The 20,720-nt window shown below is 40.9% G+C and overlaps 1 protein-coding gene across 1 annotated transcript in view; it reads left to right on the forward strand.

Annotated features, from left to right (window-relative positions):
- Window positions 1-20,720, forward strand: part of LOC139760033 (uncharacterized) — a 163,238-nt gene that overhangs the window by 85,079 nt on the left and 57,439 nt on the right. Inside the window, exon 6 of the mRNA XM_071682776.1 lies at window positions 9,308-9,448. Coding sequence (XP_071538877.1) covers window positions 9,308-9,448 — 141 coding nt within the window. The remainder of the gene's footprint in view (window positions 1-9,307; window positions 9,449-20,720) is intronic.

Below are 20,720 nucleotides of genomic sequence, written 5' to 3' on the forward strand. Positions count from 1 at the left end.
TATTGTCTTATGCACTTTATTTACCTCCTTCCAAAACATCTTTTTATTCTTCCTAAAATTCAATGATACTCTCTCACCCAAACTCTCATTTGCCCTCTTTTTCACGTCTTGCACCTTTCTCTTAACCTCCTGCCTCTTTCTTTTATACATCTCCCAATCATTTGCACTATTTCTCTGCAAAAATTGTCCAAATGCCTCTCTCTTCTCTTTCACTAACAATCTTACTTCTTCATCCCACCACTCATTACCCTCTCTAATCTGCCCACCTCCCACGCTTCTCATGCCATAAGCATCTTTTGCGCAAGCCATCACCGCTTCCCTAAATACATCCCATTCCTCCCCCACTCCCCTTACATCCTTTGCTCTCACCTTTATCCATTCTGCACTCAGTCTCTCCTGGTACTTACTCACACAAGTCTCCTATCCCAAGCTCACTTACTCTTACCACTCTCTTCACCCCAACATTTTCTCTTCTGAAAACCTCTACAAATCTTCACCTTCGCCTCCACAAGATAATGATTAGACATCCTTCCAGTTGCACCTCTCAGCACATTAACATCCAAAAGTCTCTCTTTCACATGCCTATCAAATAACACATAATCTAATAATGCTCTCTGGCCATATCTCCTGTTTAAATATGTATACTTATGTACATTCCCAATCATCAGTCGTTTTTCAGCATACAAATCTACAAGCTCTTCACTATTTCCATTTACAACACTGAACACCCCATGTACACCAATTATTCCCTCAACTGCCACATTACTCACCTTTGCATTCAAATCACCCACCACTATAACCTGGTCTTGTGTATTAAAACTGCTAACACAGTCACTCGGCTGCTCCCAAAGCACTTGCCTCTCATGATCTTTCTTCTCATGCCCAGGTGCATAGGCACCAGTGATCATCCATCTCTCTCCATCCACTTTCAGTTTTACCCATATCAATCTAGAGTTTACTTTCTTACACTCTGTCATATACTAGAACAACTCCTGTCTCAGGAGTAGTGCTACTCCTTCCTTTGCTCTTGTCCTCTTACCAACCCCTGACTTTACTCCCAAAATATTCCCAAACCACTCTTCCCCTTTACCCTTGAGCTTCGTTTCACTCAGAGCCAAAACATCCAGGTTCCTTTCCTCAAACATACTACCTGTCTCTCGTTTTTTCTCATCTTGGTTGCATCCACACACATTTAGACACCCCAATTTGAGGCTTTGAGGAGGATGACACTCCTCGTGTTACTCCTTCTTCTATTTCCCCTTTTAGAAAGTTAGAATACAAGGAGGGGAGGGTTTCTAGCACCTTGCTTCCATCTCCTTCATTCGCCTTCTACGACACGTGGGGAATGCATGGTAAGTATTCTTTCTCCCCCATCTCCAGTTATAGGGGAGTGTCCTTGGGGACATATACATATATACACATGTTCATATTCATACTTGCTGCCTTCATCCATTCCCATCGCCACCCTGCCACACATGAAGCAGCGCCCCCCTCCCTTTGTGTGTGCGAGGTAGTGCTAGGAAAAGACGACAAAGGCCACATTCGTACACGCTCAGTCTGTAGCTGTCATGTGTAATGCACCGAAAGTACTGCTCCCTTTCCACATCCAGGCCCCACAAAACTTTTCATGGTTTACCCCAGATGCTTCACATGCCCTGTTTCAATCCATTGACAGCACGTCAACCCTAGTATACAACATCATTCCAATTCACTCTATTCCTTGCACTCTTTTCACCCTCCTGTAGATTTGGCCCCGATCGCTCAAAATCTTTTTCACACCATCCTTCCACCTCCAGTTTGGTCTCCCGCTTCTCCTTCCCTCCACCTCTGACACATATATCCCCTTTGTCAATCTTTCCTCACTCATTCTCTCCATGTGTCCAAACCATTTCAACACACCCTCTTCTGCTCTCTCAACCACACCCTTTTTATTACCACACATCTCTCTTACCCTTTCATTACTTACTCGTTTAAACCACCTCGAACTACATAATGTCCTCAAACATCTCATTTCCAACATATCCACTTTCCTCTTCACAACTTTATCTATACCACATGCCTCACAACCATATAACATTGTTGGAACCACTATTTCTTGAAACATACCCATTTTTGCTCCGAGATAACGTTCTCACCTTCCACACATTCTTCAACGCTTCCAGAACCTTTGATCCCTCTCCCACCCTGTGACTCACTTCCGCCTCCATGACTCTAGCCGCTACTAAGTCCATTCCCTGACACCTAAAACACTTCTCTTCCTCCAGTTTTTTCCATTCAAATTTACCTCCCAATTAACTTGTCCCTCAACCCTATTCACATTTACTCTCAACTTTCTTCTTTCACACACTTTACCAAACTCAATCACAAACTTCTGCAGTTTCTCACCCGAATCAGCCACCAGCACTGTATCATCAGCAAACAACAACTGACTCACTTCCCAAACCCTATCATCCAGAACGGACTGCATACTTGCCCCTCTTTCCAAAGCTCTTGCATTCGCCTCCCTAACAACCCCATCCATAAACAAATTTAACAACCATGGAGACATCACGCACCCCTGCCACAAACTGACATTCACTGGTAACCTATTACTTTCCTCTCATCCTACTCGTGCACATGCCTTACATCCTTGATAAAAACTTTTGACTACTTCTAGCAACTTACCTCCCACACCACATACTCTTAAAATCTTCCACAAAGCATCTCTATCCACCTTGTCATATTCCTTCTCCAGATCCATAAATGCCACATACATATCCATTTGTTTTTCTTAGTATTTCTCACATACATTCTTCAAAGCAAACACCTGATCCGCACATCCTATACCACTTCTGAAACCACACTGCTCTTCCCCAATCTGATTCTCTGTACATGCCTTGACCCTCTCAATCAATACCCTTCCATATAATTTCCCAGGAATACTCAACAAACTTTTTTTTTTCTTTTTCCGCTGTTTCCCGCGTTTGCGAGGTAGCGCAAGGAAACAGATGAAAGAAATGGCCCAACCCACCCCCATACACATGTATATACATACGTCCACACACGCAAATATACATACCTACACAGCTTTCCATGGTTTACCCCAGACGCTTCACATGCCTTGATTCAATCCACTGACAGCACGTCAACCCCGGTATACCACATCGTTCCAATTCACTCTATTCCTTGCCCTCCTTTCACCCTCCTGCATGTTCAGGCCCCGATCACACAAAATCTTTTTCACTCCATCTTTCCACCTCCAATTTGGTCTCCCTCTTCTCCTCGTTCCCTCCACCTCCGACACATATATTCTCTTGGTCAATCTTTCCTCACTCATTCTCTCCATGTGCCCGAACCATTTCAAAACACCCTCTTCTGCTCTCAACCACGCTCTTTTTATTTCCACACATCTCTCTTACCCTTACGTTACTTACTCGATCAAACCACCTCACACCACACATTGTCCTCAAACATCTCATTTCCAGCACATCCATCCTCCTGCGCACCACTCTATCCATAGCCCACGCCTTGCAACCATACAACATTGTTCGAACCACTATTCCTTCAAACATACCCATTTTTGCTTTCCGAGATAATGTTCTCGACTTCCACACATTCTTCAAGGCTCCCAGAATTTTCGCCCCCTCCCCCACCCTATGATCCACTTCCACTTCCATGGTTCCATCCGCTGCCAGATCCACTCCCAGATATCTAAAACACTTCACTTCCTCCAGTTTTTCTCCATTCAAACTCACCTCCCAATTGACTTGACCCTCAACCCTACTGTACCTAATAACCTTGCTCTTATTCACATTTACTCTTAACTTTCTTCTTTCACACACTTTACCAAACTCAGTCACCAGCTTCTGCAGTTTCTCACATGAATCAGCCATCAGCGCTGTATCATCAGCGAACAACAACTGACTCACTTCCCAAGCTCTCTCATCCACAACAGACTTCATACTTGCCCCTCTTTCCAAAACTCTTGCATTCACCTCCCTAACAACTCCATCCATAAACAAATTAAACAACCATGGAGACATCACACACCCCTGCCGCAAACCTACATTCACTGAGAACCAATCACTTTCCTCTCTTCCTACACGTACACATGCCTTACATCCTCTATAAAAACTTTTCACTGCTTCTAACAACTTGCCTCCCACACCATATATTCTTAATACCTTCCACAGAGCATCTCTATCAACTCTATCATATGCCTTCTCCAGATCCATAAATGCTACATACAAATCCATTTGCTTTTCTAAGTATTTCTCACATACATTCTTCAAAGCAAACACCTGATCCACACATCCTCTACCACTTCTGAAACCACACTGCTCTTCCCCAATCTGATGCTCTGATGATCATTTAATTTGAACACTCACCTTTATCTCCTTTACCTTTGTACAATGGCACTATGCATGCATTCTGCCAATCCATAGGCACTTCACCATAATCCATACATACACTGAATATCCTTACCAACCAATCAACAACACAGTCACCCCCTTTTTTAATAAATTCTCTTGCAATTCCTTCCAAATGTTCTGCCTTGCCAGCTTTCATCTTCCGCAAAGCTTTTACTACCTCTTCTCTGTTCACCAAACCATTCTCCCTGACCCTCTCACTTCGCACACCACTCGAACCAAAACACCCTATATATACTGCTCTGTCATCAAACACCTTCAAAATATTCACTCCATCTCCTTCTCACTTCATCACTACTTATTATTACCTACCCATTTGCCCCCTTCACTGATGTTCCCATTTGTTCTCTAATCTTACGCACGTTATTTGCCTCCTTCCAAATCATCTTTTTATTCTCCCTAAAATTTAATACTCTCTCACCTGAACTCTCATTTGCCCTCTTTTTCACCTCTAACACCTTTCTTTTGACCTCCTGTCTCTTTCTTTTATGATCTCCCTGTCATTTGCACTACTTTCCTGAAAAATCGTCCAAACGCATCTCTCTTCTCTTTCACTAACAATCTTACTTCTTCATCCCACCATTCACTACCCTTTCTAATTTGCCCACCTCCCACCTTTTTCATGCCACATGCATCTTTTGTGCAAGCCATCACTGCTTCCCTAAATACATCCCATTACTCCCCCACTCCCCTTACATCATTTGTTCTCACCTTTTGCCATTCTGCGTTCAGGGCCTGAACATACAGGAGGATGGAAGGCATGCAAGGAATAGAGTGAATTGGAACGATGTGGTTTACCAGGGTGGAGGTGCTGTCAATGGATTGAACCAGGGCATGTGAAGCATCTGGGGTAAAGCATGGAAAGGTCTGTGAGGCCTGGATGTGGAAAGGGAGCTCTAGTTTTGGTGCATTACATATGACAGCTAGAGAGTGAGTGTGTACAAATATGGCCTTTTTCTCTGTTCCTGCCACTGCCTCGCTTGCAGGGGGGTTAGATTCTATTATGTGTATGACAGGTTGGCGACGGGAATGGAAGAAGGCAGCAAGTATGGATATGTACATGTGTATGTCTGTGTATTTACATGTATGTATTCGTTGTAATGTATATGTGTGTGGCCTTTTATGTATACACGTGTATGTGAGTGTGTAGGGCCATTCTTGCGCTACCTCACTAACGTGGAGAGATGGCGGTTAAGTATAATAGATAAGATATATATGAATATAAATTTATTTATTTTTTCTTTCATACATATTCACCATTTCCTGCATTTGCGAGGTAGTGTTAAGAACAGAGGACTGAGCCTTGGAGGGAATATCCTCACTTGGCTCTGTTCCTTTTTTTGGGAAAGTAAATTCTACATTGGTATGGGTGAATTTAAAAGTGGATAGAGAGAGATGGGTAATTATTGGTGCTTATACACCTGGTCCTGATAAGAAAGATCATGAGAGGCAAATGTTTTGGGAGCAGCTGAGTGAGTGTGTCAGCAGCTTTGATGCATGAGACCAGGTAATAGTGATGGGCAATTTAAATGTGAAGGTGAGTAATGTGGCAGCTGAGGGTATAATTGGTGTAAATAGGGTATTCAGTGTTGTGAATATAAATGGTGAAGAGCTTGTGAATTTGTGTACTGAAAAAAGACTGGTGATTGTGGTGATTGAGAATGCCTGGTTTAAAAGGAGAGATATACTTAAGTATTCATTTGTGAGTAGGAGAGATGGTCAGAGGGCATTATTGGATCACATGTTAATTGATAGGTATGTAAAAGGGAGTCTTTTGGATGTTAATGTGCTGAGAGGGGCAGCTGGCAGATGTCCGATCACTATCTTGTGGAGGCAAAGGTGAAGATTTGTCGATGTTTTCAAAAATGAAGAGCAAATATTGGGAAGAAGAGAGTGATGAGAGTAAGTGAGCTTGGAAAGGAGACTTGTGTAAGGAAATACCAGGAGCGATTGAGTGTAGAATGGCAAAAGGTTAGAGCAAATGATGTAAGGGGAATGGATGAGGAGGGGGATGTATTTAGGGATGCACTGATGTTAGGTGCAAAAGATGCATGTGGCATGAGAAAGGTGGGAAGTGGGGAGATTAGAAAGGGAAGTGAGTGGTGGGATGAAGAAGTAAAGTTATTAGTGAAAGAGAAAAGAGAGGCGTTTGACGATACTTGCAAGGAAGGAGTGCAAATGAGTGGGAGATGTATAAATGAAAGCAACAGGAGGCCAAGAGGAAGGTAGAAGGGTTGAAGAAGAGGGCAAATGAGAGTTAGGGTGAGAGAGTATCATTAAACTTTAGGGAGAATAAAAAGATGTTTTGGAAGGAGGTGAATAATGTGTGTAAGACAAGAGAACAAATAGTAACATTGGTGAAGGGGGCAAAGAGGGAAGTAATAACAGGTAGCGATGGAGTGAGAAGGAGATGGAGTGAGTATTTTGAAGGTTTGTTGAATGTGTTTGATGATAGAGTGGCAGATGTAGGCTATTTTGGTTGGTGTGGTGTTCGAAGTGAGAGGATCAGGGAGAATGGTTTGGTTAAGAGAGAAAAGGTTGTGAAAGCTTTGCGGAAGATGAAATCTGGTAAGGCTACGGGTTTGGATGGTATTGCAGTGGAATTATTAAGAATGGGGGTGACTTTGTTCTTGATTGGTTGGTAAATATATACATTGTATGTATGGATCATGGTGAAGTGCCTGAAGATTGGCAGAATGCGAGCATAGTGCCTTTGTACAAAGGGGGATAAAGGTGCGTTTTCAAAGTACAGAGGCATAAATTTGTTGAGCATCCCTGGGAAATTATTTGGGTGGGTATTAATTGAGAGGGTGAAGGTGTGTACAGAGCATCAGTTTGGGGAAGAGCATTGTGGTTTCAGAAGTGGTAGAGGATGTGTGGATCAGGTGTTTGCTTTGAAGAATGTGTGTGAGAAATACTTAAAAAAGAGATAGATTTGTATGTAACATTTATGAATCTGGAGGAATCATATAATAGGGTTGATAGAGATGCTTTGTGGAAGGTCTTAATAGTATATGGTATGGGAGGTAAGCTGCTAGAAGCAGTGAAAAGTTTTTACCAAGGATGTAAGGCATGTGCACGAGTAGGAAGAGAGGAGAGTGATTGGTTCCCAGTGAAAGTCGGTCTGCTGCAGGGATGGGTGATGTCCCAATGGTTTGTTTTTTATGGGTTGATTAGGGAGGTAAATGCAAGAGTTTTTGAGAGAGGGGTGAGTATGCAGTCTGTTAGGGATGAGAGGGCCTGGGAAGTAAATCAATTGTTGTTCGCTGATGATACAACTCTGGTGGCTGATTCGAGAGAGAAACCACAGAAGTTGGTGACTGAATTTGGAAAAGTGTGTGAAAGAAAGTGGAGGGTAAATGTTGGTTGAGTAGAGTTGGGTGACAAGATGATTGGGAAGTAAGTTTGAATGGAGAAATATTGGAGGAAGTGAAGTGTTTTGGATATTTGGGAGCAGACTTAGCAGCGAATGGAACCATGGAAGAAGAAGCGAGTCACTGGGTGGGGGAGGGGGCAAAGGTTTTGGTAGCGATGAAGAATGTATTGAAGGAGGCAATGTTATCTTGGAGAGCAAAAATGGGTATGCTTGAAGGAACTGTAGTTCCAACAATATTATCTGGTTGCGAGGCATGGGCTATAGATAGAGTTGCATGGAGGAGGGTGGATGTGTTGGAAATGAAATGTTTGAGGACATTATGTGGTGTGGAGTGGTTTGATTGAGTAAGTAATGAAAGGGCAAGAGAGATGTGTAGAAATATAAAGAGTGTGGTTGAGAGAGTAGAAGAGGGTGTGTTGAAGTGGTTCGGACACATGGATAGAATGAGTGAAGAAAGATTGACAAAGAAGATATATGTGTCAGAGATGGAGGGAATGAGGAGAAGTTGGAAACCAAATTGGAGGTGGAAGGATGGAGGATGAAAGGTGTGCAAGAAATAGAGTGATTTGGAATATTGTGGTATACCGGGATCAACGTACTGTCAATATTGAACCAGGGCTTGTGAAGAGTCTGGGGTAAACCATGGAAAGGTCTGTAGGAACCTGGATATGGAAAGGGAGCTGTTGTTTCAGTACATTACACATTACAGCTAAAGATTGAGTGTGAACGAATGTGGCATTTTTTGTCTGTTCCTGGTGCTGCCTCACTAAAAGGGGAGGGGGGGGGGAATGGAGGCAGCAGGTATGGATATGTACATGTGTATAAATGTATATGTCTGTGTATGTATATATATATATATATATATATATATATATATATATATATATATATATATATATATATATATATATATATATATATATGTATGCGTGGGAAATATTCTTTCTCCCCTATCCCCAGGGTCTGGGGTAAACCATGGAAAGTTCTGTGGGGCCTGGATGTGGAAAGGGAGCTGTGGTTTCGGTGCATTATACATGACAGCTAGAGACTGAGTGTGAACAAATGTGGCCTTTGTTGTCTTTTCCTAGTGCTACCTCGCGTACATGCGGGGGGAGGGAGTTGTTATCTCATGTGTGGCGGGGTGGCGAACAGAAGGAACAGAGAAGGGGGCCAGGTGAGGATATTCCCTCAGAGGCCCAGTCCTCTGTTCGTAACGCTACCTTGCTAATGCGGGAAATGGCGAATAGTTTGAAAGAAAAAGAAAAAGTATGCGTTGAAAGGTATATGTATGTATATGTGCGTGTGTAAGCATTTATGTATATACATGTGTATGTATGTGGGTTGGGCCATTCCTTTTCTGTTTCCTTGCACTACCTCACTAATGCGGGAGATGGCGGTTAAGTATGATAAGTAGATAAATATAAATGATAATGTTTGTGTGAGAGAACCTAATCACTTTTTAGAAAACCAAAATTTCTTGAGTTGCTTTGCTCTGTATTAATGTAAGTTTCAATTTTCATAGCAGGTGAAAGAGGAGGTGAAAGCTCCAGATACACCAACATCTGACCAGTCACCGCGTGGAGCTACAAAACGTGGAGGTAAAACCCAGCGCAGCAGACGACGACCACCTAGACCAGTGGCTAGTGTGAACAGCATGGCTAGTGTAAGTATATTTCTTTTTTTTTACAACTTTTTACTCTTTTCTGCCTAATGAAGTACCACCAGGAGTAGACAACTAATCCTTCAAGGAAAAGTTCTCTCACAGCTCCTTCATTTCCTTGTTTAGAAATTTTGAACACAGGAGGGAAAGATTTTTGCCCCCATTCCCACCCATCTGATTTATCTTCTGCACCATGCTGGAAATGTTGATGGACAGTTGGCCCATATCCAACCCAGATGTTCCTCCTCCCATCAGGGCTGATCGGTAAATGGGTACCACCTGGCTTAGGCTGGGGCGTGTGAGTGTGTGTGCTCACGAACATAGGAGTAAAGACATGGTACATCCATATGCTGGGCATCATAAGTGTATAAACTTTCTCCCTGTAATACATAAATAGTAATCACAATTGCGAATCACTTCCACCTTTGTCCAATTTTTTGCATTCATGGTAGAATTGTTGAAATATTGTGTTTAGGAGAAAAGATATTTTGCTCTTATTTTTTTTCATATGAAAATGATTAAAATAGCAGGCCCTGATAAGTTTATCTGAAACAATGAAAGGGGTGAAACATGAGATAGTTTAGCCCTTGACTGTCCTTTTAGTAAGTTACATGCTAAGGAAAAAGTTCGAGATGACTGGAAGTTTGCCAGTGCAACACTGATATTCAGAAATGATAAGTCACAACCCAGAAATATGGAAACCATCATTTAGAGTAAGAACTGTAAACCATTAAGAGGACTACCACTTAATATATGATTCTCAGCATGGATTTTGACAAAATCACTCATGTCTGACAAGTGCTTTTGATTTTTTTTATGTTCTAATCAACATATATGACAAAGGTTGATGTTATATGTCTGGATTTTCAAAAAGCTTTTGAAAAGGTTCTGCATGATAGATTACAAGCAAAAATTAAGTCACATAGCATTGACAGGGTTGTACTTCACTGTGTAGTAAAGTGCTCAACTAGCTATATATAAAGAGTAGTGATTGATGGTCAAACATTCAGAATGGTTAGACGTAACAGTTAGAGTGCCTTAATGATCAGTCTCGTGACCAGTGCTCTTTCTCATATATATTTATGATATTGATGATGGGCTGAATGCAAGATATCAAAATTTGCTGATGATACAGCTGGGAAATAGAACTACAAATAAACTTGAACATCTACAGCTTCAAACTGACAAAGACAAACTGATGAACTGGGCTCATCAGTGGCAAATGAATATTGATGTTGATAAGTGCAAAGTTTTACAATTGGTAGTAAAAGTGAAGAGGCAAGATACAGTATGAATTCTGTTAACTGCCAAAGGTAAGTAAGGAAGAAGACATGGGTGTAATAATCTCTGGTGCCCTAAAACCAAGCATACATAGAATTACATAAGGTACACAGACCAAACAGACCCCAAGTCCAAGCGAGATGGTCTAGTACAAAGAAAAATGTAAGGAATAGAAGAAAAGGATAGCAAAAGCAAAGGCTCTCTCCCCACCCTCCACTCCCTCTGGCACATGCCGGCAGGGAAACGGGTAGAAAAATTTCCTTGCAGGATTGATAGCCTGAAGGAAATTTTTATAGGAAAGTCATGAGGTATAATGAACATGATTATGTCATGCATCCCTTCACTTTTTGTTATAAAGACAATACTAAGGATAAACTTAATCGCTCTCTCAAAGCAAGTGATATGAGTGAATAAATGTTAGTATGATGCTGCAACATGGGCAGGAAGAGATTAGTGGTTGAAAAGTTAGCATGATGTACCATTGCACTATGATGACAGATTGAATTGATTACTCATTACTGAGAGTGACAAGTGATGATCAGGCCTGATTTTGAAGATGATAAGGGTGTTTTTCTGAACATTTTATGGGAGCTTATTCTACTCATCATTAATGTCGGTAAAAAGATATTTTAATGCTATCCAGGTTACTTCAGTGACCTCTTAGTTTCAGTCCATTTCTTCTCATCAGTAATGCTGGCACTATTGTAAGAAAAGTCCATTATCAATGTTGTTGAGTCCTTTAAGTATTTTGAAGCATTCTATTAATTTGCCCTGGATGCACCTCTTGCTTAGGGAGAATAACTTTAATTCCTGCAGTCTCTCCTTTTATGTTTTGTTATACCAGGAGGGAATCAATTTAGTTGCTCTTTGCTATACAGCCTCAAATTAAAGAATTTGCTTATTTAAGAAGGGGGCCCAAAATTGCTGTGCATGTGTGGTTTTACTAAACTTAGGTCTAGTGGCAATATCACATCCTTGCTTTTGTACATAAAGTTTCTGTTTATAGATCCTAACATCCTGTTTGCTTTCTTGGCAGCTATGGCTGGCTTTTTTTTGTGATAAAGCAACAGTAGTAGAATGTGCTAAGAAATTTAAGAATGTTAAAGTAAATTGTAAAGAAGTACATAGTGGCTTATTGGAAAATACTTAGACATGAAAGAAAAAGCAGTAGAAAAGAATTCCAAGAGTGCTGGTTTTCCAGAATTCATTACTTTGAAAATTGTATCAGGATGGTGAGCATAAATAAAGGGAGAAATGTGGAGAGATTTATAAGCAGAATGTAAAATGAATGAGTAGGTAAATTTTTCTATTACAATTTAGAACCAACAAACAAGCAGAAAGAAGTACTTGTATGTAGTCAAAGAAATCATCCCCTCAAAATACCTTAATCAGTTATAGGAAATTTCACATTAACCACTGCAAGTTAAAGACATGGAAAGCAAACCCAAATACCATTGTTATAAAAAAAAGATAACAGAAAATATATAGCAAAATGATGAATACAAGACCGATAACCATAACATATGATGGCACAAAAAATCCTTACAAGGTAAATAATGGCTGGAGAGATGTCACTTTCAGATTATACAACCCATCCCCAACTCACTAGTGTCAGCTGTATGGTAATGCAAAGGATAAGTGTACATTAGCAAATGTATGGTTTGTAAGAATCTTTCAAGACACCACATGCATATAGAGATGTAATTAACAGATTTCATTTTGCAATTAAACATAAATACAATTTAAAAAAATGCATCAAATTGAAAAGAGAAATACAAATTTTAACTTTTGTGTACACCCCAAAAATAAGAATTGCAGAAGCAAGAAGAGGCATATCTTTTGGGTAACAAAGAAGAAGTCTACCTCTTTATTCCTTACATGTCACAGAAAGCGACTAAAGGGGGTAGGAGTGGAGCTCTGAACCCCCCATTTCCACCTAAAAGTTGAAACAGAAGGAGCCAGGCAGGGAGTGCTCATCCTTCTTGAAGGCTCAGGCCGAGGTGTCTAAATGTATGTGGATGAAACCAAGATGAGAAGAGAGGAGAGATAGGCAGTATGTTTAAGAAATTATACCTGGATGATCTGTCTCTGAGGGAACCAAAGTTCAAGGATAAAGGGGAGGAATGGTTTAAAATGTCATAGGTGTAAAATCAGGGGTTGGTGAGAGGACTAAAGCCGAGGAAGGAGTAGCACTATTCCTGAAGTGTGAGTTGAGGATGTGTGTGAAAGAGTGTTAGAAAGTAAATTGTAGATTAATGTGGATAAAAATGAAAGTAGATGGCGAAAGATCGGTAATTACTAGTGATTATGCACCAGATCATGAGAAGAAAAATGAAAAGGGGCAAGTATTTTGGGAGTAGCTGATCTGTCAGCAATGTTGATGTAAGATACTCGGTATTAGTTATCAATAGGTGGTTTGAATGTGAAGATGAGTAGTGTGGCAGCTGAGGGTATAACTGGAGGGCATAGGGTATTCAGTATAATGAATGGAAATGGTGAACAGCGTGAGGAGTTGTCTGCTGAAAAAGGACTGGTGATGGGGAATACCTGGTTTAAAAAGAGGGACATTCGACATATGTATATACATATGTGAGTATGAGAGGTGGTGAGCAGGCATTATTGGATTACATATTTCTTTGATATGCCTGTAAAAGAGAGCCTTTTAGATGTAGATGTGCTGTGGTGGCAGCTTGTGGTTTGTCTGAGAGCTATCTTCTGTAGGCAAGGATGAAGATTACATATGTAGAGGTTTTCAGAACAGAGGAAAGAGTGTTGGTGAGAAAATAGGGGTGAGGGTAAGTGAGCTTGGAGAAAAGACTTTTGTGAAGAAATAGCATGAGATATTGAGTGTAGATTGGCATAAGGTGAGAGTAAAGGAAGCAAGGGGGATGGGTGAGGAATTGGCATGTGAAAGAGTAATGAGTGTTGGGATGGAGAAGTAAAGTTACTAGTGAAAAAGAAAAGAGGTGTTTGGACAGTACTAACAAGAAAGGAGTGCAAATGATTGGTGGTTTGATAAGAGAAAGCAGCAGGAGGTCATGAGGAGGGTGTAAGGGTTGAAAAAAAGGGCAAATGAGAGTCGGGGTGAGCAAGTATCAGTAAATTTTAGGGAGAAGTTGATGTTTTGGAAGAAGGTTGATAACATGCAAAAAACAAGATAACAAATAGGAATATCAATGAAGAGGACAAAAAGAGAATTGGTGATAGGTAGTGATGAGTGAGGAGTAGATGGGGTGAGTATTTTGAAGGACTGTTGAACATGATAGGTGATAGGGTGGCAGATGTTGGGTGTTTGCATTGGGGTGTTATACAAAGTAAAAGAGCCATGGAAAGTGTGGTTTGTTGAATAGAGAAGAGGGGGGTCAAAGCCTTTTGTAAGATGAAATGTGGCATAGCAGCTGGAGTGGATGGTATTGCAGTTAAACTTATTAAGGATGGGGATGACTGTGTTACTGTTTGGTTAGTATGAATTTTCAATTTATGTATGGATCATGGTGAGGTGCCTGTGGATTAGTGGAATGTGTATATTGTGTCTATGTAAAAGCAAGAGAGATAAAGGTGAGTGTTCACACTACAGAGGTATAAGTTTGTTGAGTGTACCTGGTAAGTTGTATGGGAGGATGTTGATTGAGAGGGTGAAGGCATGTACAGAGCAACAGACTGGGGAGGAGTAGTGGGTTTCAGAAGTGGCAGAGAATATGTGGATCAGGTGTTTTGCTTATACTTGGAGAAACGCATAGATTTTTATGTGGCATTTATGGATCTGAAGAAAGCACATGATAATGATGATAAAGATCCTTGTGGAAGGTCTGAAAAGTATTCAGTGTGGGAGGAAAGTTGATAGAAGCATTAAGAAGTTTTTATCAATGGTGTAAGGCATGTGTACAAGTAGGAAGAGAGAAGAGTGAATGGTTCTAAGTGAAGGTTGGTCTGCAGCAGGGATATGTGATGTCACAGTGGTTGTTCAATTTGTTTATGGATGGGGTGATGAGGGATGTAAATGTGAGAGTCTTGAAAAAATGGGCAAGTATGCTGTTTAAAAGGGATGAAAGGGCATGGGAAGTGAGTCAGTTGTTTGCTGATGATACAGAACTGATGGCAGATTTGACTGAGAAATTTCAGAAGTTGGTGACTGAGTTTAGAAGAGTGTCTGAAAGGAGGAAGTTGTGAGGAGATGTTAATATAAGAAATGTTATTAGGTTTAGCATGGCTGAGGGACAAGTTAGACTGTAGTGTGAGTTTGAATGGAGAAATCTTAGAGGAAATGAACTGTTTTAGATACCTGGGAGTGGATATGGTAGCATGTGGAACCATGGAAGTAGAATTGAGTTATAGGGTGGATGAGGGGGTAAAGTTTGTAGGAGCACCGAAGAATGTGTGGAGAGGATGTTATCTGGTGGGGCAAAAATGTGTATGGCTGAAGGTATGGTAGTCCCTACAATATTATATGAATGTCAGGCATGGGCTATGGATAAGGCTGTGCAGAGGAGGATGGATGTATTGGAAATGAACTGTTTTAGATACCTGGGAGTGGATATGGTAGCATGTGGAACCATGGAAGTAGAATTGAGTTATAGGATGGATAAGGGGGTAAAGTTTGTAGGAGCACTGAAGAATGTGTGGAGAGGATGTTATCTGGTGGGGCAAAAATGTGTATGGCTGAAGGTATGGTAGTCCCTACAATATTATATGAAAGTCAGGCATGGGCTATGGATAAGGCTGTGCAGAGGAGGATGGATGTATTGGAAATGAAATCTTTGAGGACTGTATGTAGTGTGAGGCAGTGTGATTGATTATATGAAATAGTAAGAGAGAGTTGTGGTAATAAAAAGAATGTGGTTGAGAGAGTTGAAGAGTTACATAGATACATAGATCATGCAGACTTAAAGTCCAAGGAAAGTGGTCTGGCCTTAACACTACTTTCAAGCAATTAAAAAAAATCAGTCCTCTTAAAAGGAGTTGAGGAAAAGAATAGCAAAATGAAGGCTCTCTCCCCACCCTCCACTTCCTCCGTCAACACACTCGACAGGAAAGGGGTAGAAAATAATACCTTGTTGGATTAATATGCCTAAAAGAAGTTTTTTGAGAATCATAAGGTAGAATGAACATGTCCTGCATTCCATCACCAGTGACATACATCCCTTCAGTTTTTGTTATAAAGACAATAGTAAGGAAAAACTTGAGCTCCAGCCCCTCATCTTACCATGCCTATATATATTATTCCTGATGCTGAAAAGTGATACAATAATCTTTACATACTCTCTTAAAGCTTGTGTCATGGGTTAATCAGATCTGGTATGTTACCACAGCATAGCCAGGGAGAGATCGGTGATTGAGAAAGTAGCATGATATACCGCTACGTTATGTTCATTGATTAAATGAATTATTCAGTACCATAGAGTGACAGGTAATGATCAAGCCTAATTTTCAAAATCTTATGGATGTTGTTTTGAACAACATTTTCTAGGAGCTAATGCCTTGCATCAATGATATCTTTGGTAAAGAAATATTTTGTACAGTCCTTGTTAACTCTGTAACCTATAAATTTTAGTAATTTTCTCTCTGGTGGTTCTGGCACTTCTCTAAAGAAATTATCAACATCATTGTTGTTAAATCCTTTAAGAATTTTTTAATTAAGATATTCTATTTATTTGCCTCAGAGCTGCCCCTTCCTTAGGGAGTTTAATTTCCACAATCTAGCCACATATGGTTTGTTACACAAAGAAGGAATAAATGTAACTGCTCTTCACTCCACTACTTCCAACTTAAGAATATCCTTGCTTAAGTGGGGGCCCCAAAACTACACTGCATATTTGAGGCAAGGTCTAACTAGCCTTATGTATTGTGGCAATATCACATCTTTGCTTATGTATGAAAAGGGTAAGTTAATAAATCCTAATATCCTGTGTTTTCTTGAAAGCTTCATTACAATGCAGAAGGATTTTCAAGTTGTTGGAGACAGGGACCTCTTACGCTTGGGATGTCCTTTATCTTGTGGCCCATCAGCTCATATTTGGATTTTTTTTGAGATTTCATAGTTGTAATAGCTGACATTTATTGACGTTAAAGGCATGTGTCATTTTCCAGATCATTAATGATTTTATCTAGATCCTCTTGTATATGGACGCCTGTGGTGTAGCACTTAGCGTTCTTGACCATGACACATTCATGGAACACCCAGGGTTAAGTGCATAGGTTTGAATCCTGTTCACAAGAGTCATCCATTGCCAACCCAGCTGTTCATCCACCCCTAGGGGTTGGTCGATAAAATGGGTACCTGGCTCAGGCTATGGGATGAATGAATGTGGCCTTTTTTGTCTGTTTTCCTGGGGCTAACTCGCTGAGGCAGGGGTTAGCAATGATGTTTCCTGTGGGACAGAATAGCACTAGGAATAGATGAAGGCAAACAAGTATGAAAATATGTACATGTGTATATACCTATATGTCAGTGTATGTGTATGTATATGTATTTCATTATTATTATATTTTGTCGCTGTCTCCCGCATTAGCGAGTTAGTGCAAGGAAACAGATGAAAGAATGGACCAACCCACCCACATACACATTTATATACATGCACACCCACACACACCCATATACATACCTATACATTTCAACGTATACATACATATACATACACAGACATATACATATATATATACACATGTGCATAATTCACACTTTCTGCCTTTATCCACTCCCATCACCACCCCACCACACATGAAATAGCACCCCACTCCCCCCACACGCGCGTGAGGTAGCACTAGCAAAAGACAACAAAGGCCACATTCATTCACATTCAGGCTTTAGCTGTCATGTTTAATGCATCGAAACCACAGCTCCCCCTTTCCACATCTAGGCCCCACAAAGCTTTCCATGGTTTACCCCAGACGCTTCACATGCCCTGGTTCAATCCATTGACAGCACGTCAACCCTGTTATACCACATCATTCCAATTCACTCTATTCCTTGCATGCTTTTCACCCTCCTGTATGTTCAGGCCCCAATCGCTCAGAATCTTTTTCACTCTATCCTTCCACCTCCAATTTGATGTCCCACTCCTCCTTGTTCCCTCCACCTTTGACATATATATCCTCTTTGTCAATCTTTCCTCACTCATTCTCTCCATGTGACCAAACCATTTCAATACACCCTCTTCTGCTCTCTCAACCACACTCTTTTTATTACCACACATCTCTCTTTCCTTTTCATTACTTACTCGATCAAACCACCTCACACCACATATTGTCCTCAGACATGTCATTTCCAAAATATCCACCATCCTCCGCACAACCTTATTGATAGCCCACGCCTCGCAACCATATAACATTGTTGTAACCACTATTCCTTCAAACATACCCATTTTGGTCGAGGTGGTGTATGAAGTGAGAGGGTCAGGGAGAATGACTTGGTACACAGAGAAGCGGTAGTGAAAGCTTTGTGGAAGATGAAAGCTGGCAAGGCGGCAGGTTTGAATGGTATTGCAGTGGAATTTATTATAAAGGTGATTCATAGTGAAGTGCCTTAGGATTGGTGGAATGCATGCATATTGCCATTGTATAAAGGGAAAGGGGATAAAGGAGAGTCTTCAAATTTCAGAGGTATAAGCTTGTTGAGTATTCCTGGGAAATTGTATGGGAGGTTATTGATTGAGGGTAAAGGCATGTACGGAGCATAAGATTGGGGAAGAGCAGTGTGGTTTCAGAAGTGGTAAAGGATGTGTGGATCAAGTGGTTGCTTTGAAGAATGTATGTGAGAAATACTTAGAAAAACAGATGGATTTGTATGTAGCTTTTATGGATCTGGAGAAGGCATATAATAGAGTTGATACAGATGCTTTGTGGAAGGTATTAAGAGTATACAGTGTGGGATGTAAGTTGCTAGAAGCAGTGAAAAGTTTTTATCAAGGATGTAAGGCATGTGTTATCCCTGGGAATAGGGGAGAAAGATACTTCCCACGTATTCCTTGCGTGCGGTAGAAGGCGACTAAAAGGGGAGTGAGCGGGGGGCTGGAAATCCTCCCCTCCCGTTTTTTTTTTTTTTTTTTTCTAATTTTCCAAAATAAGGAACATAGAAGGGGGCCAGGTGAGAATATTCCCTCAAAGGCCCAGTCTTCTGTTCTTAATGCTACCTCACTAATGTGGGAAATGGGGAATAGTATGATAGTATGAAAGAATTAAGGCATGTGTATGAGTAGGAAGAGAGGAAAGTGATTGGTTCTCAGTGAATGTCGGTTTGCGGGAGGGGTGCGTGATGTCTCCATGGTTGTTTAATTTGTTTATAGATGGGGTTGTTACTGAGGTGAACGCAAGAGTTTTAGAGAGAGGGGCAGTTATGCAGTCTGTTGTGGATGAGGGCTTAGGAAGTGAGTCAGCTGTTGTTCGCTGATGATACAATGCTGGTGGCTGATTCGGGTGAGAGATTGCAGAAGCTGGTGACTGAGTTTGGTAAAGTGGGTGAAAGAAAAAAGCTAAGAGTAAATGTGAATAAGAGCAAGGTAATTAGGTTCAGTAGGGTTGAGGGACAAGTTTATTAGGAGGTAAGTTTGAATGGAGAAAAACTTGAGGAAGTGAAGTGTTTTAGATATGTATGAGTGGATTTGGCAGTGGATGGAACCATGGAAGTGGAAGTGAGTCACAGGGTGGGGGAGGGGGCGAAGGTTCTGGGAGCATTGAAGAATGTGTGGAAGGCGAGAACGTTATCTCGGAGAGCAAAAATGGGTATGTTTGAAGGAATAGTGGTTCCATCAATGATGTATGGTTGCAAGGCATGGGTTATAGATAGGGTTGTGCGGAGGAGGGTGGATGTGTTGGAAATGAAATGTTTGAGGACAATATGTGGTGTGAGGTGGTTTGATCGAATAAGTAATGAAAAGGTAAGAGAGATGTGTGGTAATAAAGAGAGTGAGGAAAGATTGACAAAGAGGATATATGTGTCAGAGATGGAGGGAACGAGGAGAAGTGGGAGGCCAAATTGGAGGTGGAAGGATGGAGTGAAAAAGATTTGAGCGATCGGGGCCTGAACATACAGGAGGGTGAGAGGCATGCAAGGAATAGAGTAAATTGGAATGATGTGGTATACCAGGGTCGACATGTTGTCAGTGGATTGAACCAGGGCATGTGAAGTGTCTTGGGTAAACCATGGAAAGTTTTGTGGGGTCTGGATGTGGAAAGGGAGCTATGGTTTTTGTGCATTACACATAACAGCTAGAGACTTAGTGTGAATGAATGTGGCCTTTTTTGTCTTTCCCTAGTGCTACCTTGCATGCATGGGGGGTGCTGTTTTTCATGTGTACCAGGGTGGTGACGGGAATGGATGAAGACAGCAAGTATGAACATGTACATGTGTATGTATGTATATGTATGTGGATGTATATGTACGTATACATTGAAATGTTTAGTTATGTATATGTGAGTGTGTGGACATTTATGTATATATATGTGTATGTGGGTGGGTTGGGCCATTTTTTTGTCTGTTTCCTTGTTCTACCTCACTAATGTGGGAGACAGTGACAAAGTATGATAGAAGCAAGAAAAAATGAAATCCCAAGGCCCAAACTTTATGAGAGACTTTGTTGAATTCTTTCAGGTAGTCCAGAAGTGTATTTATTGCTTTTTCTTGCCGTGGATACTGAATAATGTATGATAAGATTCAAGGAGGTTTGTAAGGCATAATCTGAGCCTTTTATAACCATGCTTTGTAGTATTGATCACGCTGTGTTGTGGGTGTCCTGAAATGGTTTGGTGAGGAAATGTTGACAAATAGGATATTTGTGTTAGAGGTGAAGTGAACAATGAGAATAGGGAGGCCTAATTGTAGATGGAAAAATGGAGTGAAAAAGGTTTTGAGCAGTTGGGGCCTGAGCCTGGAAGAGAGCGTTAGGCATGCAGGGGAGAGAATGAATTGGAATAGTATGGTATGCTGTGACAGACATGCTGGCATTGGACTGAAATAGGGCATGTGAAGCTCCTGGGATAAGTCATGGAAAGGTATGCT

This window comes from Panulirus ornatus, chromosome 3, assembly GCF_036320965.1.
Source record: "Panulirus ornatus isolate Po-2019 chromosome 3, ASM3632096v1, whole genome shotgun sequence".
Lineage (NCBI taxonomy): Eukaryota > Metazoa > Arthropoda > Malacostraca > Decapoda > Palinuridae > Panulirus > Panulirus ornatus.